This window comes from Artemia sp. Qi Xiang Cuo, chromosome 11 (assembly GCF_049724085.1).
Source record: "Artemia sp. Qi Xiang Cuo chromosome 11, ASM4972408v1, whole genome shotgun sequence".
Classification (NCBI taxonomy): Eukaryota; Metazoa; Arthropoda; class Branchiopoda; order Anostraca; family Artemiidae; genus Artemia; species Artemia sp. Qi Xiang Cuo.
In genome coordinates this window covers 48,553,131-48,577,834 of record NC_142804.1, presented here as the reverse complement: position 1 = coordinate 48,577,834, position 24,704 = coordinate 48,553,131, and the positions used below count along the sequence as shown (strand labels likewise).

At 34.9% G+C, this 24,704-nt stretch overlaps 1 protein-coding gene across 1 annotated transcript; it reads right to left on the bottom strand.

Moving 5' to 3' along the window:
• Nucleotides 1-1,490: 1,490 nt before the first annotated feature.
• Nucleotides 1,491-21,931, bottom strand: LOC148947078 (uncharacterized). The gene is made up of 2 exons (XM_089096862.1): nucleotides 21,715-21,931; nucleotides 1,491-3,107 (listed from the first exon to the last, which is right to left on the bottom strand). Exons 1-2 carry the CDS (start codon nucleotides 21,871-21,873, stop codon nucleotides 1,857-1,859), a joined length of 1,410 nt encoding a protein of 469 aa, XP_088952988.1. The 5' UTR covers nucleotides 21,874-21,931; the 3' UTR covers nucleotides 1,491-1,856.
• Between the last annotated feature and the right edge of the window lie 2,773 nt (nucleotides 21,932-24,704).

Here is a 24,704-nt window from a genome sequence, read left to right as displayed (position 1 = left end):
ATCATCTTGTCTTCCATTAAGTTTTTCACCGGGCCCTATAGTGCTTCTCAGGATTTTATCGTGGTTATAACAATTACACAAATCAATAAGAGGTATAAGAGGTATTTTTTCATCGCAAGAATGCTTCCATTCTTGAATCCGAGTGTATGTTACTTTCAAAATCTTGTTCTGTCCACCTCTACCTCCGACACCTCCGGGACCTCCAATCCCACCCTTTCCTCCTTTTCCGCCTTGGGTGACTAGCGTAAAATGTTTCCTGAAACATACATCAATGTTAAGTTTTAGCTCCCCTGGCTCACCTCCGTCACCCCCGGGTCGACCTGGATTGCCAGAAAAACGTGTTACTCCAGGCGTAGCACCAGTTGATGATTGTACAAAAATTTGTGCGTAGGTCCAAGTTCTTCTGCAAATATCCAAAACGGTCCAAGTTTTATTTACTGTATCAAATATGTATTTCCCATTTCGTATTATCCGTGTATTATTAAATCTTATGAATCCAGGATCAAAAAACCTGAGTGAAGTGAAAAGCTTCTGAGTGAAGTGATTAAGATCAAAAGAACAGGGCCCCTCTTCTGAACACTTTTCCTCGGTATAATCTTGTTGGGTTAATTTATTAGTATTTAAAGCATCATAATACGACTTGTCATAAAGCCTGGCAGAAATAGACCCATCCTTCCCATCTTCTCCCTGTAAACCAGGCGCACCCTCTCCGCCGTCTCCACCATCACCTCCATTTCCAATGATTTTCAACACGCCACCTTTGACAGAATAATGAACTCTTGTCAAAACAGTTCCTCCACTTAGGCCAACCAAGCCAGGTTGACCAGGATCTACCTTTGGAGGAGAAAATGGCTCAATTAAGTGGACAGTAGAACCCTTAGCGTTTATATTAAGATACCCAGTTTCAACTGATAATACCTTGAGTGGTGTACTAGTGTATCCATAAACTTTTACATTAAAACAAATTAACCGGAGTTCCTCTATATCAGATCCCATCGATGACAAGATTGTAGGCAGGTCACAAATCTGGTCAAAGATTCTTGCCTTCTTGCCATTTGAGACAATATTAGGAGTAACACTGATAAAGTCAAAATGTGCTTCAATTGGATTCATTTGGTTTATAAAGTTAAAGCTGTTCTTTAGTCTTTCTAAGCCTTTGCTGAATTTAGTTTTAATTTATCTAAAAATTGCTTGCACTTTTTTCAAGGAACTCCATACATTACAGGGAAGAACTGATGAAGAAACGTCAAACTGGGGCTTTTTCGCTATAATATCTTGTAGACTTGCAAAGGCTTTAAAAGCCTTGTCAATTTTCTCTGTTGATTTTACAAATTCAATAATACTAATCCCAGATTGTAGAAGCTCTTCTGCTTCGGCACGTTCAGTACAGGCGTAAGCTGTTCTTTGCTCAGAACAGAAACCCAAAATTTCTTCTTTTCTTCATCAAACAAGTCTGCTACCTTATAGCTTCTTTTTAAAATTTCTAACGGCAGTTTACTCATTTGACTTTGAAATCTAGAGACTCTTCCTGAAAAGTGATCTTTCAAAAAGTGATGAATTTCTGCGGGTAAGTACTTGCATACCGAAAGTAATTTTAGCAGCAATGACCGACTATTGCTTAAAGTCGTATTGAAATAAAAATACATGAGCTTTTCTAAAGAGTCTGTCAATCGAGGCTGAACTATATTCCATTCTTTAATAACAATGTTTGTTTGTATTTTAGTTTTACCTTCTTCCAACAGTGTAGCTAATGCCTTTTTGTTATCATCTATCAAAACATGAACAGAATCAAAAAGGGCTCCATTTTTCTTATTTCTTTAAGTTTCAGTTAGATGCTTATTAAAGCTGAATACATATTATGTTAAATTGTTTTTTATCTTGATGTTGAACAGAGCATCTCTAAGGTCATTGTCTAAGAATTCAGCATCAGTATTAATCTTTTCAAAGATGAGACCATAAAGGGGTGTCAAGACAGTTGGCGTAATGATTGTCCAAGCTAAGATTCTAACTTCATTTTCTGCGTTTAAAATTAATTTGATTATTTTAGTAAGGCTCTCTTTGAAACGATCTGATCCTTCCCCTTCAAGACTGGTATATTTTAAATAATCGTCTGTCCTCGGTAGATACAAATAAGGGAATCCTACTACTTGAATCGACTTGAAACACTGTTTTAGTCTTCTGCGTATTGAATTTCTGTTTGTTGCAGTTTGGGTTTCTGATTCAAACTCTTCTTCTAAAAGTTCGTCTGTAAGTTCTTCGTCACTTTCATCGCCTTGCATTTTATTCACTATTACGACTAATCGACCGCCCATAAAGTCAGTACAAAGCTCACCACTATCGTCTTGGATTTTGTTCGCCAAATTAAGGTAGCGATCCAATTTTGTAAGTTCCTCATCAGCCCGTAAAGAATCAGTTGTCACCCACATAATAACGTTGGAAAATAGCAAAGGAGGAATTGTTGAAACAAAATCAATGCTGTCACCTCTCACTCCCATTCCTTCGCTGTCAGTAAACACTAACGGAAAAGGTGATCCACTATTATTGAAACCAATTTTTAATACCTTATTTATTGCAGGAACATATTCATTGGTAGAAATTATTGGGGAGATGTCAATTCCTAAAGTTGTTGTTTTCGTGCTGCTTCTTCCCTGGAGAAACATTTTTTCATTTCCAGATAGCAATGAAGCAATTGTCGATTTTCCGGATCCACGGAGTCCCAAAAGTGCCACAAGTACTTGCGGCTTAGAAAAGTTGCCAAGTTCTTCTAATCTAATTTTCCCACTCTCTTGGAGAACACCAAGCTTTTTTTCTTTTGTTACATCTCCTGTTCCTAATTTGTGTACTGTAATTTTTTTTTGGTAGTTGCTCTTCATCGTTAAGCTACCACAGGAGTTTTTATTTAAAAAAAATGTCCATGTACCGTTGATGCAGCTTGAATAAAAAAGTGGTTTGCTACCAGAGTTATAATTTAACGTAATTTCAAACATCTTTGAGTTTCTTGTACATGAAGATTTGAGCAATAAGTATTTGAAATCATTCTTCACTGAAAGCTTTGCAGAAGCATCTTTGTAAAGAAGAAGCTGCTGGCTTCTTTTTCTGCTTTCCACCTGCAAAAAATAGCAATAAATATTGATTTAGTATTTGAGCTACTGCCGTTCTTAGAATACAAAATGCATCGCAATACACGGTTCGTTTCTTTTGAGGCAAATTCAAAAATTATTTATTAATGAGCAAATATCTATTTAAAATTTGTGTGTCGTTATCGTCTTCAAACTTTTATTCATGACCCTAGCCAGAGCCTGACTATGGCTATGATCGTGGGCTCTCCTTCTTCAAAGTTTTGCTCTATAGACAAAAATAAGAATCTGATCTGAACCGAAACACGGCAAGAAAATTTAATTAATGAATAAATGATCAATTATTTACGACACGGTGGTAGTCATAGTAACTAATTATGAATAATAATTCTATTCGATGCAATAGGTTGCAAATTGAATAATTGAATTATTTACCAGCAATCATTATTCGTTGTGATTGGTTATCTATAACATAGAAATAGTTATCTTACATAGAATGGGTCACTGACACAATTTTTTGTTTGTTTTACTTTTCTTGCATTTGGAGACACAAGATTTTTTTAAAAGAAGTATTTTTCAACATTTTCATTTTTCTTTTTCCCTTCTTTGATTTAAATTTTTAGCCATTATCAGAAAGTATAAGGGATAGGAAATAATTAGACTGGATTCATTTGATTTATAAAGCTAAAGCTGTTCTTTAGTCTTTCTAAGCCTTTGCTGAAGGTTGTTTCAATGTATGTAAAAACTCAATGTATCTGGATGTGGATTTGGTTGATCATATAAGTTTGATCCTACATGACTAAAATTTGACCACACTGACTAAGCTAAATTAAACTGTTTAAAAAAAGAATCACTACAGTTGCGTAAGTTGATCTAACATAGATTTTAGTTGCATTCAACAGAGCTATTGCTCAAATTTTATATGATTTGAAATCAAAGCTTAGAAAGGCTCTTGACTGTCTCTAAATAGCATAATAGAAAGAATTGTCCGATGAGAAAGTTCAAAACATTACAGATGAATGAAAATGGAATAAGAGAAAAAATGTAGATCAGAGGCATCTTTCAACTCTCTTATTGTGTTAAATTTCTAGCATATAAAAAACGGGTGACTGGAAACAGCAAAGGGTATAAAACAAACTTTTCAAACAGTTCGTGGTAACGAACTGTAAGTAAGGAGCGACCCGGCTCAATGGTAACCAAAACTCTAAAAACGGAATTTTGATACCAATAGATACATCAAAAGAATCAGATTTTAATTCTGATTTCAAATATATAAGTCTGATCAAGTTTGATCGTACCCATCAAAATTTACGCGCCTGAGAATAATTTGGCTGATTTTTCAAAAAAGAGGAAAGGCCCCCCTAAAAGCTATAGAACCTTAATGAAAATCACACCATCATATTCAGCGTATCAGAGCACCCTACTGTAGAGGTTTCAAGCTCCTATCTACAAAAATGTGGAATTTTCCATTTTTTGCCGGAAGAAAGATCACGAATGCGTGTTTATTTGTTTGTTTTTTTTCCAGGGGTAATTATATTGACCCAGTGGTCCTAAAATATCGTAGGAGGGCTCATTGGAACGGAAATTAACAGTTCTAGTGCCCATTTTAAGTGACAAAAAAAATGGAGGGCAACTAGGCCCCCACCCACGGTCATTTTTTCCCAAAGTCACCCAATTAAAATTTTGAGATAGCCATTTTGTTCAGCATAGTCGAAAATCTAATAAATATGTCTTTTAGGATGACTCAATCCCCCACAGTTCCGAGGGGAAGGGCTGCAAGTTATGAACTTTGCCCATTGCTTAGATATTGTATTGGTTATTAGGAAGTATACAGACATTTTCAGGAAGAATTTTTTTCTGGGGGGGGCTGGAGGAGGGGGTTACTCGGGAGATTCCTTCCGTGGAGGATGTTTCTTTGGGGTAAGGGACATTTCTATGAAGGGGGCACCGGATTTCCAAGCATTATTTAAAAAACGATCAGAAATTAAATTAAGAGAAAATGTAAAATGACAAGTTCACCTCCCCCTTGATTTTGAAAAATAAATTTTGCTCCCCTAAATTTCAGTGAGTTAGTCATTATTCATAGTTACATTTTATTCTATTGTTGTGACTGAGCATGATATCCTTTTCTCTTTTGATTTGTTTGTTTATCGGCAGTGGCGTACATTACAGGGGGGGGGGGGGCATATACCTTATAGATTTAACCCCATAGTAGTTTTAGCATTTGGGGGGTATTTTTGTTGAAAATATCCTTTTTTGGTATTTTCATTAAGAAATCGATAAAAACAATAAATTTGCCCCTCTATATTTTGGAAAATAAATTTTGCTCCACCCCGTCCTAAAATTTCATGAATTCAAGTCACTGCTGATAGCTAAATATTAATTTATTGCTATGTTTAAACTTACTACGCTTTTATCTTTTGATTCGTTTGTTCATAGGCAAACAAATAGGAAATTGCGTCAACTACGGGGAGGGTGCATGTGCACCCCAAATTTTGAAAAATATCTTTTTGGGAATTATTTTCTTAGAAAGATATATTTGGTATTTTGGTATGATAATTGAAAAAGAAAATAAAGGCATATTTATTTTTTGGTAATATATACTTTCCGCTCTTATATTGTTGGCTCATTAAGCCCTTTCCTAGTAAAACCTTCTAGTGTTTTTTCAGACGTAATGGATCATAAATCCGAACCGTATCCAACATTCCTTTGGGAAGGGGTGGGGGTACCTAAAAGATGAAGAAGAACGTGTTTAATTCCCGTGAACTTTGTCTAACTGTCTCAAATTCCATTTTTTACCTCCATTTTTAAAGATTCTAGACGTTTATCCCCCCCCCTCGGAAAATGCCCCCAGGAAAATCCCCTCATGCAAAATACATCCCAGCTGAAAAGAAATTATTCCCAAAATATTTCTTGGGGGTTAGTTTACGGGGAGGAGGGGTGGCTATTTTCTGCACGGGTATACTTTTTGCGGGGATGGGGCTATTTTCTGGAGAGAGTATATACCCTGCAGAAAACTCACCCATGAAAAATGTCCGTAAATTTCCCAATAAAAAATACTATCTTTAAGCAATGGACAAATTACAAAGCTTAAAAAGGTACTTAAGCTCTATAATGGTGTTCTCTGATTGTTTTGTAGTTAGAGAGGGAGGAAGATACCTAAAAGGGTGCATTTTAATGCAAAATACCTCAGCTTGTATGGACCGAGAAGATGGTGGAGATAGAAATTGATGTATACTCACCAGGGACGTAACCAGGATAATTTTCGTAGCGGGGGGGGGGATGGAAAAAGAAACTTTAAAAACGAATCAAAAATATGAAATTGATATCTAATCCCTTATGATGTCTATTAATATTTTTTGTATAAGTCGTTATTATGAAAATAAAGAGTAGCATTAAAGCTCCAAAATGAGCAGAACTTATTCTTTTTAGGAGGGGACTGTACCTTCCTCATCCACACCTTGACCTGACGGTGGCAGAAACATTGGAGAGTAAACTATGTTAATATAATAATTTTCAATAGTTTTTAGGTCACATGATTATAGCAGCAACATGCCTCTTACGTAAGGTAACTAAGTATTGTGACTGCACATTATGAATGTCTCAAGTTTCACCTATAACTTTTGCTGAAACAGCAATTAATTCGGAATAAGTCATACTGAAATTTAAGAAAGATATGACGTTGGAAAGGAGAGAGATACGAAAGAATAAAAGTCTTAACACTGAGTGTAATTTAAAACTGTTGCAAACCCCTAAATATCTTTCTCCTGTCTCTACGATTTGAGAAACAGGCAATGAAAAAAAAAGAAAAAAAGTTCTTGATGTACTGGGTGAAGCAATGTGTATATTTTCTGTTTGCTTTGGAGGAGGTGCCAAATGTTTACCAATTATACGATGACTAGAACTTCAGTTTTATGATTAAATCACTTTTATTATAAATAATTGTTTCAGAAGACAATCCAACCAAGTCCTTGTTTTACGCTTTTGCATAATATCGTTTATTGACCTCTAACTTTAGGGCAGGTAGAAGGATATTCCCAAGGGATAAAAATGAATGTACAGAACAAATGACTAAAGTATCTTATAATTTAGCAATAGACAATCTTTTGGTCACACTTAACAAAGACATATGCATAGAGGGAAAAAACGAATCTTTTGGTAGAATAAAGAAGAGAAATTATCACCAGAATATTTCGCCTGCGTAAGCTAGGTGTCTCGTATTACCAGATGAACAAAAAAAAAATCTAAAAATTAAATAAAGAGATCAATATATACACAATTGCCACTCACAGATACAATTAGGATTTGGATTTTTTTTTAATATTTAAGACGCCTAGTTTTATATAGGCTAAATATTGGTGTGATTGTTTCTCTGTTTTTTTTTTGTCAAACAGTCCGTGGTAACGAACTGTAAGTAAGGAGCGACCCGGCTCAATAGTAACCAAAACTCTAAAAACCGTAATTTTGATACCAATAGATATATTAATAGAATATGATTTTTATGCTGATTTCAAATATATAAGCTTCATTAAGTTTAGTCTTACCCATCAAAAGTTATGTGTCTGAGAAAATTTGCCTTGTTTTTGAAAAAAGGGGAAAACAGCCCCTAAAAGTCATTGAACTTTAATCAAAATCACATCATCAGATTCAGCGTATCATATAACACTACTAAGGAAGTATCAAGCTCCTATCTGCAAGAATGTGGAATTTTGTATTTTTTGCCAGAAGAAAGATCACGGATGCCTGTTTATTTTGTTTTTTTTCCCAGGGGTGATTGTATCGATCCAGTAGTGTTAGAATATCGTGCGAGGGCTCATCTGAATGGAAATTAGAAGTTCTAGTGACCTTCTTAAGTGACCAAAAAATTGGAGGGCAACTTGGCCCCCCTCCCACGCTCATTTTTTCCTGGAGTCACCCAATCAAAATTTTAAGATAGCCATTTTGTTTAGCATAGTCGAAAATCTAATAAATATGTCTTTGAGGATGACTTAATCCCCCACAGTTCCCGGGGGAAGGGCTGCAAGTTATGAGCTTTGCCCATTGTTTACATATAGTATTGGTTATTGGGAAGTATACAGACGTTTCAGGAGGGTTTTTTTACTGGTGTGAGGGGGGGGGTCCAGGGGAAGATATTTCAATGGAGTATGTTTTTGTGGGGGAAGCGACATTTTTATGAAGGGGGCGCCGGATTTCTCAAAAAGACATTATTAAAAAAAAACGATCAGAAATTAAATAACTGTTTGCTCCATTAGCATGCCATTGTTTGCTCTTTATTAGGTTATTTAACTAGGTGATGATATGTAAAGAATATTCTTAGGCGTAGCTTATACATAATCTAAGGCTGAGCTGGCCAATCATGACAAAGCAAAGAAATAAATCTGGCGAAAAAATCGAGTCTGTGGCTAGTATGAGAAATAAAAAAAAGGACAAGTTTTTTCAACTGAAAGTAAGGAGCAACATTAAAACTTAAAACAAACAGAAATTATTACGTATGTGAAGGGGTTTGCCCCCTAGTCAATACCTCGTCCTTGCCGCTAAAGTTTTGTTTAGTACTTTCAAAAGAGCTATCTACTCTAATTAACTGGGCTGTCTGGTTGAGGCGTTTATGATTCGAACAAAATTCGAACTTTTGCGTATTGAGCGAGGTATTGACTAGGGGTAAACTCCCTAATATAAAAACATACAAATATAGAAGATTGTTACGTAAGTTAATTCGTAAGTTATGTCATAACAAAATTTCGAGAAAGCCATTTAGCCAAAACAATAAAATTAATATGCTAATTTTATTCTAATTATTCATGTACGGTGAGCCAAAATCAAAGCTGCATTAATTCAAAAACGTTCAAAAATTAAATAAAAAAAACAATTTTTTTCAACTGAAAGTAAGGAGCGACATTAATACTTAACATGAATAGAAATTAGTCCGTATGAGAAAGGGGCTGTCCCCTCCTCAACGCCTTGCTCTTTACGCTAAAGTTTGACTCTGTCACACAACTTTATTTTTTAAAACAATAAAAAAACTTTAGCGTAAAGAGTGAGGCGTTGAGAAGGGGATAGCCCCATTCATATACGGAATAATTTCGATTCGTTTTAAGTTTTAATGTCGCTCCTTACTTTCAGTTAAAAAAAACTTTTTTATTTAATTTTTTTTTATTTAATCTATACAGGGCTGTGCAGTCTAACGCCAACGACTTTCCACTGTGGCCGCGGTAACCTATGTAAGAATCATGGGTAAGACAATTCTTTGAAATGCGTCCAATCTTTTCTAACGATCAGTTCTCCTTAAATGTTAAAGTAATAAAAGCTATAATAATAGAAATATACTTTATTATGAGAAGCTCAAATTCTTTTGATCATTGCGGAAGAAAAATTTACTTATTAATAACACTCCTTTTCCCAAGGTATGTTAACTACAGGTCTTATATCCTTTTTATGCCCTTCAGAATAACTTTAATATCTACATGTTCGGTAGAATTCGACTTCATATTGTTATCAGAAAAAGACATATGGCATCCAAAAAGAGATTTTGGGTGCCATTTCGGGAGCGGAAAGGCTGGGAAGAATAAAGAGGGCACTGCCGTAATTCCGATTGTTGAAAACCCTACACCTGAGGCTTAAAATTCTCAATCTTTTATAGTCCCCCTCTCAGCACACCCAATAATTTTATAAATTAAAAATCATATGCTGAATAAAAGATATAATCTAATTCTAAATGCCAGGGTAATTCTAGGCAAGACTAGATTCAGAAAAAATCAGTGGGGGGAGTTAAATTGTATCATTAATATTTGGAAGTGGAGCCCAAATTTGTTGTTATGTCATTTGTTTCAATAGAAACACAGAAAAAAGGCATTTACCAATGAAAACACTGTAAAAACAAAACCTGGGTGGGGCAAAAACTAGGGGGCAGAGGCACCCCTGCCTCCCTCCATTGACACAACTTGAAATAGCAGGTGACCGTAAAGTCATAGAAGAAATGCTTCATGGCTCAGTTCAAAAATATTGATCATTTTGGCATGCTTCTTAATATTTATAGTTGGAAAGACCATTGAAAAGCCGTAAATATGTCAAGAAACTATTGTGTTTAATAAATTGAATGAATTTTTTACATTACTAATCTGGCAAAAAACCTTTCACTTTGTCCAAAGTTTAATTTATCTTGACCTTTTAAATGCAAACTTGTATGAGGCTAAACATGACAAATCTTTTGATCATGTATAGTAAACATATAATACTTATTTTTTGGAAAAAGTTCTTTTTAATTAATTTCAATAAAAAGGACGTTGTAGTTCATCCTCATAAGCTAGGCATAAATACCGCCGAAGACTTATACTACCTTCCCATATTACCAAACAATAAAGAAGATAATGTAAACGGCAAATTGCAGAAGAAAAGTAACTAAATATTTCGGCTAATAGCCGTCCTCAGCAAAACAAAGAATGACAATAAAGATGAGATTAAATTAACAATACAAAGAAGAAAGCTAAAACCAACAATAAGAGTCTTAATATCATTGTTTAATGCAAGTTCTCCGTTTTTTTCCATGGAGTAAGTTTTCATGAGGGAAGGGAGATTGCTATGAGGGGGAGGCACCGAATTTCCCAGCATTATTTAAAAAAAACGATCAAAAATTAAATAATAAAAAAACAAGTATTTCAACTGAAATTTTTTTCGAAAAAACAAGCTTTTTCGGCTAATAGCCGTCCTCAGCCAAACAAAGAATGAGAATAAATATGAGATTCAACTAACAATACAAACAAGAAAACTAAGCCCGGCTTAAGTCATGGCTTAAGTCTGTTTTTATTACACTACTATAAATTGAATTTAATCGATATCCCTTTGTTGCTCAACACAATTACAAATTATTTTTGTTTTGTTGAATTTTTTATTATAGTGCGGATTATCAAATATATGTTCCACAACTGTTGGATCGAAAGTTTCTGTTTTTTTATTGTACTTTAAGGAAAAATCTATTGCTATTTTGTGCTGTTGGAGTCTATTTTCGAAATTTTGTTGTGTTCTCACAATGTAAAATTTTCCACAATAAGCAAGGTATCCTAAACACACCACTTGTATGTTTTTCTGGATTTAAATCTTTGAGTTCACTAAAGATCCTACAAATATTTGAGGTTTGAAAACAACTTTAATATTTTTTTGTTTTTAATACTATTGTTAATTTTTGTGATAAAACTGGGGAAAAAGTGGGATTTTACGTATATCCCTCTCTTAAGATATTTTCACCCGTTATTAATAAATTTTTGTTTCAATTGTAATTAGAAAAGCACTGTAGCCTCCAAATCATCTATATAATGATACTAATGTGTATCATTACCTACAAACAAAAATATAAAATAACCTTAGTTTCTGGAAATCTCATCAATTCAAGATTCAAGGTTTTTTTTAATAGCGTTTTTGATTCTTCAATGTTATACTTATAAGCGAAATTTTGTTTCAATAAGGAGCGACCCGGCTCAATGGTAACCGAAACTCTAGAAAACGGGTTTTTGATACCAATAGATATATCAAAAGAATCAGATTTTAATGGTGATTTCAAATATGTAACATTCATCAAGTTTAGGGCTACCCATCAAAAGTTACGCACCTGAGAAAATTTGGCTGATTTTCGAGAAAAGGGGGAAACAACACCTAAAAGCTATAGAACCCCAGCGAACGTCCCCTCGTCATATTCACAACGTATGAGAACCTTGCTGTAAAGTTGTCAAACTTTTATCTGCAAAAATATGTAATTTTACATTATTTGCCAGAAGAAACATCACGAATGCGTGTTTATTTGTTTTTTGTTTTTTTGTTTTCCAGGGATGCTCGTATCGACCCAGTGGTCCTAGAATATCGTGGGAGGGCTCATTGGAACGGAAATTAAACGTTCTAGTTTCCTTTTTAAGTGACCAAAAAAAAATGGAGGCCAAATAGGCTCCCTCCCACGCTTATTTTTTTCCCAAAGTCACCCGATCAAAATTTTGAGATAGCCATTTTGTTCAACATGGTCGAAAATATGATAAATATGTCTTTTAGGATGACTTAATCCCCCGAATTACCCAGAGGGAGGGCTAAAAGTTATGAACTTTACCCAATGTTAACATATAGTATTGGTTATTCGGAAGTATACAGAAGTTTTCAGGGTTTTTTTTTCTGGTAGTGGAAGGGAAGGGTGGATCGGGGGTTATGTTGGAGGATATGTTCATGAAGGAAGTTTTCATGGGGGAAGGGAAATTGCCATGAAGGGGGCGCCGGACTTGCCAGCATTATTTATTGGTTATTGGGAAGTATACAACCATTTTCAGGAAGAAGTTTTTCTGGAGGGGGGGCTAGAGGAGGGGGTTACTCTGGAGAATATTTCCGTGGAGGATGTTTCTGTGGGGTAAGGGAAAGTTCTATGAAGGGGGCGCCGGATTTCCAAGCATTATTTAAAAAACGATCAGAAATTAAATAAAAAAAAACAAGTTTTTTCAACTGACATGTAAGAAGGAATATTAGAACTTAAAACGGAGAGAAATTATAACGTATGTGAGGGGGTTCTCCCCCAAGTCAATACCTCGCTCTTTACGCTACAGTTTTTTTTATTGCTTTAAAAATAGCTATCTATTATAATTAACCGGCTTTTGTTTTTCTGGGGTTTTTTAATAAAATTTTTTTTTAACTTTTAACTTAATGTGGGTGGTTTTTACTACGGGTAGAACCCCCTTATATACGTAATAACATATACGTAATAAAAAAAAACAATAAAAAAACAAGCGATACGGCTCAATAGTAATCGAAACTTTTAAAAACGGAATTTTTATGTCAATAAATGTATCAAAAGAATGTGTTTATAATACTGATTCTAAATATATAAATTTTATTAAGTTTAGTATTAGTCATCAAAGGCTACGAGACTGAGAAAATTTACTCGATTTTTTAAAGAGGGGGAAACATCCCCTACAAGGGAAAGAATTTTAATGAAAATCACACCGTCAGATTCAGCGTATCAGAAAACCCTATTACATAGGTTTCAAGCTCATATCTGCAAAAATCTGCAACTTTGTATTTTTTGCCAGAAGAAAAATATACGAATATAGAAGTTAGTTACGTAAGTTAATTTGTAAAGACATCCATTTAGCAAAAGAAAAGTAAAATTTTAATGCAAATAAAAGCTGCATTAACTAAAAAACGATCAGAAATTAAATAAAAAAAAACAAGTTTTAACTCAAATTAAGGAGCGACACTAAAACTTAAAACGAACAAAAAATATTCAGTATATGAAAGGGGCTGTCCTCTCCTGAACGTCCCGCTCTTTGCTCTAAATTTTTACTCTTTCTCACAAATTTATTTTTTAAAACAATAAAAAAATTTAGCGTAAAGAGCGAGGCGTTGAGGAGGGAACAGCCCCTATCATATACGGAATAATTTCTGTTCGTTTTAAGTTTTAATGTCGCTCCTTACTTTCAGTTTAAAAAATTTGTTTTTTTTATTTAATTTCTGATCGTTTTTTAGTTAATGCAGCTTTTATTTGCATAAAAATTTTAATTTTCTTTTGCTAAATGGATGTCTTTACAAATTAACTTACGTAACTAACTTCTATATTCGAATATTTTTCTTCTGGCAAAAAATACAAAGTTGCAGATTTTTGCAGATATGAGCTTGAAACCTATGTAATAGGGTTTTCTGATACGCTGAATTCTGACGGTGTGATTTTCATTAAAATTCTTTCACTTGTAGGGGATGTATCCCCCCTCTTTAAAAAATCGAGTAAATTTTCTCAGGCCTGTAGCCTTTGATGAGTAATACTAAACTTAATAATATTTATATATTTAGGATCAGCATTATAAACACATTCTTTTGATACATTTATTGACATCAAAATTCCGTTTTTAAAAGTTTCGATTAATATTGAGCCGTATCGCTTGTTTTTTTATTGTTTTTTTATTACGTATATGTTATTACGTATATGAAGGGGTTCTCCCCTTAATCAATACCACGCTCTTTACGTTAAAAGTTAAAAAAATTTTGATTAACAAACCCCTGAATCACAAAGGCCGATTAATTGGAATAGATAGCTCTTTTGAAAGCACTAAAAAAAACTGTAGCGTAAAGAGCGAGGTATTGACTTGGGGGAGAACCCCCTCACATACGTTATAATTTCTGTTTGTTTTAATTTCTAATATTCCTTCTTACATTTCAGTTGAAAAAACTTGTTTTTTTTATTTAATTTCTGATCGTCTGATGATCGATTTAATTTCTAATGCTTGGAAATCCGGCGCCCCCTTCATAGAAATGTTTCTTACCCCAAAGAAACATCATCCACGGAAATATTCTCCAGAGTAACCCCCTCCTCTAGCCCCCCCTCCAGAAAAAAATCCTTCCTGAAAATGGTTGTATAGTTCCCAATAACCAATAAATAATGCTGGCAAGTCCGGCGCCCCCTTCATGGCAATATCCCTTCCCCCATGAAAACTTCCTTCATGAACAGATCCTCCAACATAACCACCGACCCACCCTTCCCACCCACTACCAAAAAAAAAACACCCGAAAACTTCTGTATACTTACCAATAACCAATACTATATGTTAACATTGGGTAAAGTTCATAACTTTTAGCCCTCCCTCTGGGAACTTCGGGGGAGTAAGTCACCCTAACAGACATAGTTATCATATTTTCGACCATGCTGAACAAAAGGGCTATCTCAAAATTTTGATCGGATGACTTTGGGAAAAAAATGAGCGTGGGAGGGGGCCTAGTTGCCGTCCATTTTTTTTAGTCACTTAAAAAGGAAACTAGAACTTTTAATTTTAATTCTAATGAGCCCTCCCACGGTATTCTAGGACCGCTGGGTCGATACTATCACTCCTGGGAAAAAAAAAAACAACAAATAAACACCCACCGGTGATCTTTCTACCGGCAAAAAATGCAAAATTCCACATTTTTGTAGATAGGAGCTTGAAACCTCTACAGTAGGGTTCTCCGATACGCTGAATGTGATGGTGTGATTTTCATTAAGGTTCTATAACTTTTAGGGGGTCTTTCCCCCTTTTTTTTGAAAATCAGCCAAATGTTCTCAGGCGCGTAACTTTTGATGGGTAGCACTAAACTTGATGAAAGTTATATATTTGAAATCAGCATTAAAATTTGATTCTTTTGATATATCTATTGGTATCAAAAACCCGTTTTCTAGAGTTTCGGTTACCATTGAGCCGGGTCGCTCCTTACTTACAGTTCGTTACCACGAACTGTTTGATTTTCACCCGTTATTAATAAATTTTTGTTTCAATTGTAATTAGAAAAGCACTGTAGGCTACTAAATCATTTATATAATGATACTAATGTGTATCATTACCTACAAACAAAAATATAAAATAGCCTTAGTTTCTGGAAATCTCATCAATTCAAGATTCAAGGTTTTGTTTAATAGCGTTTTTGATTCTTCAATGTTATAATTATAAGCGAAATTTTTTTTAAAGTATATTTGGCTTTTAGTAAAGCACAAATAACGCAATAGCCTTTGTAAGTTGTAGCTTTCCTGTTTGTAGTAAATTCTATCGGTTTTAAGGTTGCATTGACTAGTTATTTTATGTTTTATTCGTTTTAGAATTTATTTATTCATCAATCTTTAACCTTTATATTTGATGCGATTGTTTATTTTAATTTCTTTTCGCTTTTTGTTTCATCTGTTCATTGATAGTAGTTTGTGGACGTCATTAATTCAGATTTATTTATAGGACTTTATTTCTGTTCGCTTTCGGTTTTAAAAGGGCTCTTCATTTTTCTTTTGGAAACTTTGGATGAAAAAAGGTTTTTTTTTTCATTTGATTTATGTTCGTTTTATTGCCAAAATTTTTTTATTTCTTACATATGAATATATTTTTTTATCTTAAAGCTTTTTGACAATCTTGTTGCCCATAGTGTCCTCGGGTTTAGTTCAACATCACCTCTGACAGTTTCAACTTAATATACTTAGCCGTCCTATAGATATTGTATCTACGTCATTTTGACAACCTGGATGCACGTAGTGTCTTTTGATTTTGTTAATTATCCATCAACATTCCTTGAAAGTTTCAGTATATACTATCAGACGTTACTGAGATATTGGAGATATAAGATTTTGACAACTTGGATACACAAGAGCCTTTATTTTACTTCAATATTCCCCCTTATCATCTCCTTAAAATTTCAGCTTAATACTTTTAGGCGTCTCTGAGACATTGCAGATATGCATTTTGACGACCTGGATGCACACAATATATTTAAAGTTATTCAAACATTCCTCTGAATATTCCATAATAGTTTCTATCTAATACTTTTAGCCGTTCTTGAATATTTGCAGAGGCGCTCTTTCGAAAACATGGATGCTCACATTGTCTTTTGATTTAGTTCAACATCACCCTCAACATTCTCAGAAAATTTTAACTTAGTACCCTTAGTCGTTCCCGAGATACTGTAGATTCACTATTTTTACAACCTAGATGCACGCAGTTTCCTTTTAATTCAATTCATCACCCAACTCAACATTTCGTGCAAGTTTCACCTTAATACCCACAGCCGTTTCTAAGGTGTTTTGATGCACCTCTATGACAACTTTAACGCACATAGTGAATACTAATGTAGATAAGCATCCCCCTCATCATTCCCAAAGAGTTTCAAATTAATACCATTGACCGTTTCTTAGATATTACAGATACGTCCTTTTGACAACATTGGACGCACGAACTGTCTTTTGATATGGTTTAACATCCCATCAACACTCCCTGAAACCTTTGCCTGAAACCACTTAGCAATTCCTGAGATATCACAGATACGACATTTGACAGCCTGGATGTACGTAGTATCTTTTGATGTAGACCAACATTCCTGATCATTCTCTGAAAGTGTCAACATGGTGCCTTTAGCTGTTCCTGAGGTATTGCAGATACGCTATTTTGACAACTTGTGTGCACACTGAGTCTTTTGATTTAGCTTATCATCCTCTCAACATTCCTGAAAGTTTCAACTTAATATCCTTAGCTGATTCCTGAGGTATTGCAGATGCACTATTTTCGCAACTTGTGTGCACAGTGAGTCTTTTGATTTAGCTGATCATCCTCTCAACATTCCTGAAAGTTTTAACTTAGTATCCTTAGCTGTTTCTGAGATATGTCAGATATGCCCTTTGAAAATCTGGATGTATATAGTGTTTTTTGCTTTAGTTTAACATCCCCATCAACATTCCATGAAAGTTTCAACGTAATTCCCACAGCCGTTTCTAAGGTGTTTCAGATACGCCTTCATGACAACCTGGATGCAGATAGGCTCGTTTGATTTAGATCAAAATTTCCCTCAATATTACCTGGAAGTTTCGACTTAATATCCTTCGCCATTTCGGTGATATTGCAGTTAAAGTTCTTGACAACTTGAATTCACATAGTCTCTTCTGATTTAAATCACCATCCCCCTAAACATTCCCTGAAAGTTTCAACTTTATACTCTTAGCCATTCCTGAGATATTGAAGATACATCCTTTAGAGAACCCGGTGAACACAGTGTCTTTTGATTTGGGTCATTATTCTCTCAGCATTCCCTTAAAGATCCACTAAAGTTTAGAGTTTTATTCCTTAACCGTTCCTGAAATATTATAGGTACGCTCTTTTGACTAGCTGGATGCTAATAGTTTCTTTTGATTCAGTTCAACTTCTCTTTCAACATTACCTGAAAGCTACAACTTAATATACTTAGCTGTTCCTTAGATTTTGCACAAACCCTCCTTTTCCGTTCTAAAACATATGCCTAAACAATTGTCAATTTACCTTACTTGCCGCCTTTCCCCCAGAGCCTGTTGGGAGTCATGCCGTTTGTGGAGGCATATTTATTGGACCTTTTGACTATTTTCATCAAAATTGCTATCTCAAAATTTTAATCAAATTTCTTATGTGTTTATAGAGGGCTGAGTAGCAAAAAAGAAGGGGGTCTGGTTTCCCTCCAATCACTGTTGACACTTAAAAAAGGCATTAGAACTTTTAATTTCAAATCGAATGAGCCCCTCTGAAGTTTTTACGGCCATCCCTTTGAAATGATGAGGCTCTGGGAAAAAAATCGACAACATAATTAATTTCTTCATTCTCTCGTTATAGCATTCCTTTTAGGTCAAAAAGAGTTTTTTTAGTGGATCCAAGATTCCCCTCTTTGGAGCTGAAAATAACAACCCTGGAGGTAAGATTTTCATAAAGATCAAATCAACCTGAAATACAGAAGTATTGTCGAGACCAAAAAGTTTGTGCTCGAGATTGCAAAAATTGGAGCTGAGATTGCAAGAATTGTTACCAAGAATTCCAAGAAATATCACCAAGAATACACAAAATGGAAACGAGATTGCAAGAAAAGTAGCTGATTTTCACAAAAGAATTGGACACATATTAAAAAGTTGGGCTAAGAATTACAAACATTTGGCCAAGAACGCAAGAATTTTCACCAAGAATTCAAAGAAATGTCACCAAAAATGCAAAAATTGAGCTAAAATTACAAAGCAAGTAGTCAAGAATAAAAATATATCACAATAAAAACATCATTATAGCCTACATATAGAAAAAGTGGCACCGACATCTACAAAAATGGAACCGAAAATGCAAGATTTCAAGTCGAGGTTTTAACTCTTGTCAGCCCTGTCCCTTCTTTTGTTATATTTTATCTGTTCCGTTAAATTTCCGATCCTAAGACTCTAACCCACCTAGGAGAGGGAGGGGATCAATACAAAGAAAAAAACTAATCCTACAATCAATTAGTATATTTGCTGCTTTGCTTCAAAGTGTAAATATTTTATTTTTGTTTGTCTTCAAGATTAAGGCTAGGCTAAAATAAAAGTTCAATAGGCAAATATTAAGGGCGTTCTTCCGTAAAATGGTAACTGCCAAGGCAAAAGCCTTTCGGTGTACTAATTTGCAACACACTTAGGCTGATCATAAACACATCATATTTAGCCCCCCCCCCCAAACAAAAAATTGAAGTTCTTTAAAACTTCCTTCTCTAACACTACTTGAAAGTTCTAACTCCATCCCCCGATCTATTGCCGTAATATTGTAAATATGCTATTTCGATTACCTGTATGCTTCTGATGTATTTCAATACAGCTCTGCCCTCTCCTCCTATTCAGAACTCAACGGCCCCTAATCTTCCATCAATACTCCATGAAAGTTCCAGCTTGATACCCCAAGACTTTCCTGTGATATTGAAGGTGCGCCATTTTTATAACCTGACAACACATAGTATCTTTTCATTTAAGTTGCTGCCTAACCGTGCGTAGATTATAGCTTATACTACAAATATGCTTTGAAGGATAGGAGACAAGACATTTTTAGCCCCTCTCCCTAAACTCAAAATTTGAAATTCCCATGTCTCACCCGCCTCCCTTCTTCTCCCAAAGAGTAGATTCAAAGTCAAATCCATCCCCCAAGCTGTTTCCAAAATATTGCATAAATACTTTTCGATGACCTGGAACCAGATAGCATCTTTTGATTTATCTTTGCCCTTCCCTCAAGTGAAAATTTGAGTTTTACTTGACCCTTTAACGATTCTTGAATGTTGCAAATCGGTCCCCCAAGCCATTCTCGTGATATTACAAATAATTTGAAAACTGAGGGTCACGTATCGTCTTATAATTTACTCAGGCCTGTCGTTTTGGAGAGCCTCGGAAAAAATACAGGAACCATGGTCTAGCAAATGATTCCCAAGAGCTCCTAACCAATTAGACAGCCAAAACCAAACATGGAAGCCTTTTCTAAGCTCATCTGTGAACAATGTGTAGCTTACATAATTAAGGGCCACCGTTCCTGGGACTGCAAGGGGTGATACCGACCAAGTGGAAACAATTATTAGACATCTCGACAATACTAAACAAAATGGCTCTATCAAAATTTTTGGTACAGTATCGAAGGGCCGGGTAGCAGAAAAGGGCATGGAAAGCTACCATCCCGTTAGGACATACTTTTGCCTTCCAATGATTTTTGACCATTAAGAAGGGCACCAGAAGCTTCAATATCCAATCGAATGCGCTACCTGCCAAGTTCCTATGGCCAACCCTTCCACACAAAGTAGCCGGAGGGGGGGGGAATGTTTGCCCTTTTTCTGGAAGTTTTTTTAGTGGTACCGATACTTATTGCTCTAATCTTCCTTCTGCACTGGGATCTGCTTCACAAAAGACTTTAGCGTGTAAATTTCAAGCCGATCAAAAAATCCTTTTTTATCCCTCTTTGGACCCAATTTTTGGGGGACCAATGCCCTCAAACTATTTTTTTTATATTTTTAACTAATAAGGTACAAAGAGTCAGTTACTCCATTTTTGGACCCCCTATCACCCTCCCAACTCACAATACGAAGTGAATGATCTTCTTCACCCAAAGAATAATCCATGAAAATTTTAAGCCAATCACACACCCAAGATAAAAAAAAGCTTCCCTTTTTCATTATAAGAGCTCCGTGTAAATGGCGGGAAATTTGTATTATCTAGAGTCCTTGTCCCAGGGATATATTTTTTTTTAACTTTTCAACTATTCTATGCAAAATGACTATTTTACAATTTTGATTGAAGTTCATTGGGGTTAAAGGGTGGTGGATAGCCTAATGAGCATGAAAGAGGGTTGGTTACCCTTCAATCACTTAGGCATGACCTCTTCTGATCTTCTTATATTAAAGCTATATACAAGGACAGTGGCGGATCCAGGGTAAGAGTGAGGGTGTTGCGCACCCCCTAACGTAGTCTAAAGTAGTGTAATTTACTTAGTTAACGCAAGTTTGCGTTAATTAAACTTGCTCCTAACGCAATTTTATCGGATCAACCTGTTTTGCCCCCCCCCCCTTAAAAAAAATCCTGGATCCACCCCTGAATAAGGAGACTAATATCGCCACCAAGTTTTACTTCTTGAAAAAAGAAAAGTCGATGTTCAACTGGTAAAAAATAGCTGAAAACCAACTATTGTATGCTTATAAAATTATTTTAATCCAGTAGTTATATAGTGTCAGTAAATTTAATGGAAACCAGATTTTTAAAAATCGATTAGTCTAATTGTATTTCCAATTGCGTGAAACATTTTTTTATTTTTTTACAGTGAAGTTTATTAAGAAGTTTTTGTTTATTGAGAAGTTTTTTCATTGCTGAAATTCTTTTTAATGAGAAGTTTAATTTTTTTTTTGGTTTTTTAAATAATAAAATATTTTTGTAAATATGTTTTTCTATTGTAACGTTTTTGTTACATGGTATTTCTGACATGGTTGAATTTTAAATAATCGAAACATCATTAAATTATAAGAAAAATATTATCAAACTAAAGTGTTAAAGGAAAGTACCAAAAACTTTTATCTTTTCTAGCAGGTTGTTATAAATAAAAAGAAACACACTGTTTAGAGAAATTGTAAGATGTGAAATAATCGAAAACACTTTTAGGGGAAACTATGAAATGGAATAACTGTTAGGCTATTATTAAGAGTGAAATAAAGTTTTAATGATTGTAAGTACTTATAGTGATAGTGCAATGTTAATAACACTTTCAGAAATTAGCTGAAATGTTAAGTCATGAACGCCTTTGATTGTCTCTTCGTTGTCTGGAAAGCGATTGTTTTCTTCAGTATACTAGTTATTCGATTGATCTGTTCACTGAACATAGAACAATTAACTGAATCATACCTTAGCACCCCCATCCAGGATCAGATCCTTCTCCAAATCAATCCAGTCAATAGTATCAACGAAGTCGACCAATTTGACAACATTTTGTTCAAAGTAACTATAGTTAGAATGACTTTGGCCAAAATATGAGATAAAAAACCAAGCCGAGTACCAATTCATGTTGTGTGATTGGAAACATGTAGTCTACTGCTCCTTCTCCTACACACAGAGCAAATTTATAGTTCCAACAATTTTTGGGAAATACAAACCACGTCATATGTTGGCGTCGTTAATACCCAGTGTTTTGATTGTTGTTTTTTTTGTACTTGTGCCAAACTCTTTTGGTCTTAATGTGAGTGCAAAAATCACCGCTAAACTAGTCAGCAACGGAAAAAACTTTTGCGCATTAGAAGACTTAATTAATGGGTAACTTTATCTTTCATACCTTAATGTTGTGTTTTGAGAAGAAATATCGCTTATTAACTTCCAATTTACTCGTCCCTGAAATCTAAATCTGAATTTAGCAAAAATTTTTCAAATATGAGTAATAAGTGGTAATGACCTTAAAAAGAAGAAAGAAAAAAATTACATTCAGGAATGACAAAAAATTCAAAAAGCAAAATTAAGTTTGCAAAATCCTTCTTTCGGAGGATTTATATGAAAGAAAAATAATGGCTTGGGTTTGATAAGTCCTAATTGTCCCAAACTCCAAAAACAGATTTTGTTTTTAAATAAGAATTGTGTATCGCCATAGAAGGAGGGGGTTACTCTGGATTCCATAAGTGGCTAGGGGTCGTGGAGCATTCTAGTCATTAGAGAGTTTAAGAGGGAGAAAGTCCCGCCCTTGTTTTAGGCTTTTTTTCTTCGCTTTAAGTTTGAATTTTCATGTTATCTGGTTCATTTCATTACTAAATAATTTTGAAAATTAAAACGAAAAAATAGCAACCTAGATCATGTCGTAGCTCTATTGGAGAAACTGCAACGCAACTCAAAGTTTTTGATAATTCTTTATCAGCACACAGCTGTTTCACTTAAAAAAGCACAAAATCTTCCTCCGCTAAATGACCCGAGAAGAAAAGACAGTTGGGCACCATTTCAAAAAGCTCGGAATCCAGACATTACGTTATACCTTATGGAGAATCTTGCTGGATAAATATAAACTGAACAGTTTTTACGAAACGATGGTTTTACGATTTGAATTATATTTTGCAATTTGTACAGTATGATTAGCCTGTCTTGTATATATTTTTTTTAAATTAACCAAGCATTAGAATTGACCTAGCTGTTGACCCAAGTAAAAAAAAAAAAAATTTAGCAACACAATTGGCGAACGGTTACTACAGAGTTTGGGGTGGAAGCCAGGTCAAGGAATTGGGAAGAAGATTTCTTTACAAAGAAAAAAACCCTACTAAGCTGGGTAGCTTCAAATCAAACAGCTGTTTCACCTGAAGATATTCAAGCCATTATCACTAAATTCAAGGGATACATTTGGTCTTGGATATCAAGGACTAGAAAAGCCATCTTTTTCTTCTGTAGCACTACCTTCCCAAAATCACGTGTTTGGTACACTGGAGAAAGGAAAAAAGATTAGAATATCTGGACAGGTACTGTTTTTTTTTTCTAATTTTCTTTTCATTGCTATACATTGGTGTTATAATATCGAGCATAGGAAGGGGTAGCAAAGTAAATGGAAGATCCGCTGTTTTTCACTAATGTATTTTTCATAAATATTTCTAACATTAGAATGTTGATACTGGCGCTTCTAACTTCCAACTGAGAAATGTGGCTTGACAAAAGCATGAAACGACTGACCTGCTAAATTTATGACGTATTTTTTAATCATCAAACAGTTGGTGGTAACAAGTAAGGAGTGACGCGGCTCAATATTAATCGAAACTCTAAAAAATGGAATTTTGATATCAGTATATATGCTACCGTGAATGTCCGAAATACTTTTTTTTTTTCTCATTGGATTTAGTCCACGTTGCCAGTCAACTTTTTCAATTTTAGGCAAGGTTTGATGATGACTGGTTAGGTTAGGTTTTTAACACATTTCTGATATTTATAACCAAATTTGACCAAGGGCCCTTGCCCAAACTAATCTGTTTCTTAATTAGGCGCCACTTCTCCCAAGAGATTAAATTTGTAAGTTTCGACCTGTTCAGAGACAAAAAGTAGTTTCCCCCTAAAGTTTCTCCCTCCTTACACAAATATTGGAGGTACTCTTGAGTAAAATGGCCCCTATTGATCGTGACCCCACACCATATATGGGCATAGAGTCATTAGGGAGAACACGTTGTTAATGGGGTCAATGACCTAAATTTCCAAGGTTGATGTTGTTGTTGTTGTTGTAAGTGCACGCTCTCAGCGAATGTCAAGGTCAATGTTGTTGTTGTTGTTTTTGGCACGCTCGAGGTGAATGTCATGGTGTCCAGAAATAGTATTTGTTATTGTTGTTCAAGCCAAATGTTATGAGTTTCCCGGAATTTGGAACACCTGTGCTGTCGACCTCAATTCACCTATCGTGAATCAATAATTCCCCCTAGAAACAACAAATTAATTCCCCTTTCTTGACAGATCAATCAACCAATGACATCATCTGTCAGACTTTAAAAATTTTCGCATAGAAACGATTCTCCAGGAATAGATCCAAGTCATTAATGTCTTTGCCTCGGAAACAACTCTTTTGGTCGAACTCCAAAGGATATTAATAGCCAAAGGCCACGGAAACAATTCTCCAAGAAACATCTTAGCGATGAATTGTTTTAGCGCGGGAATCAGGTTTCTTATTAATTTGAAATGCATTAGCGCAGAGATGCCAAAAACAAAAGGAACACGCTGAATTACGTTTAGGGATTATTTGGGCGAAACTGTTTTAGACAGGTTATGGAACTATTTCGGCGAAACAGTTAGAGACATTTTAAAAGATGATTTTTGAAGAGATTTTAGAAGAGAATTTAATGGTGAAACTCTGTGGTCGTTATATTACACAAGTTTCATTTGATCAGTGT

Bases quoted from the DNA above. Each gene is read 5' to 3' on its own strand.
- LOC148947078 (XM_089096862.1), bottom strand. From the start codon at position 21,873: ATGAATTGGTACTCGGCTTGGTTTTTTATCTCATATTTTGGCCAAAGT. The intron at 3,108-21,714 runs GTATGATTCAGT...TATTTTTTGCAG, and splicing joins TCCTGGATGGGGGTGCTAAG to GTGGAAAGCAGAAAAAGAAG.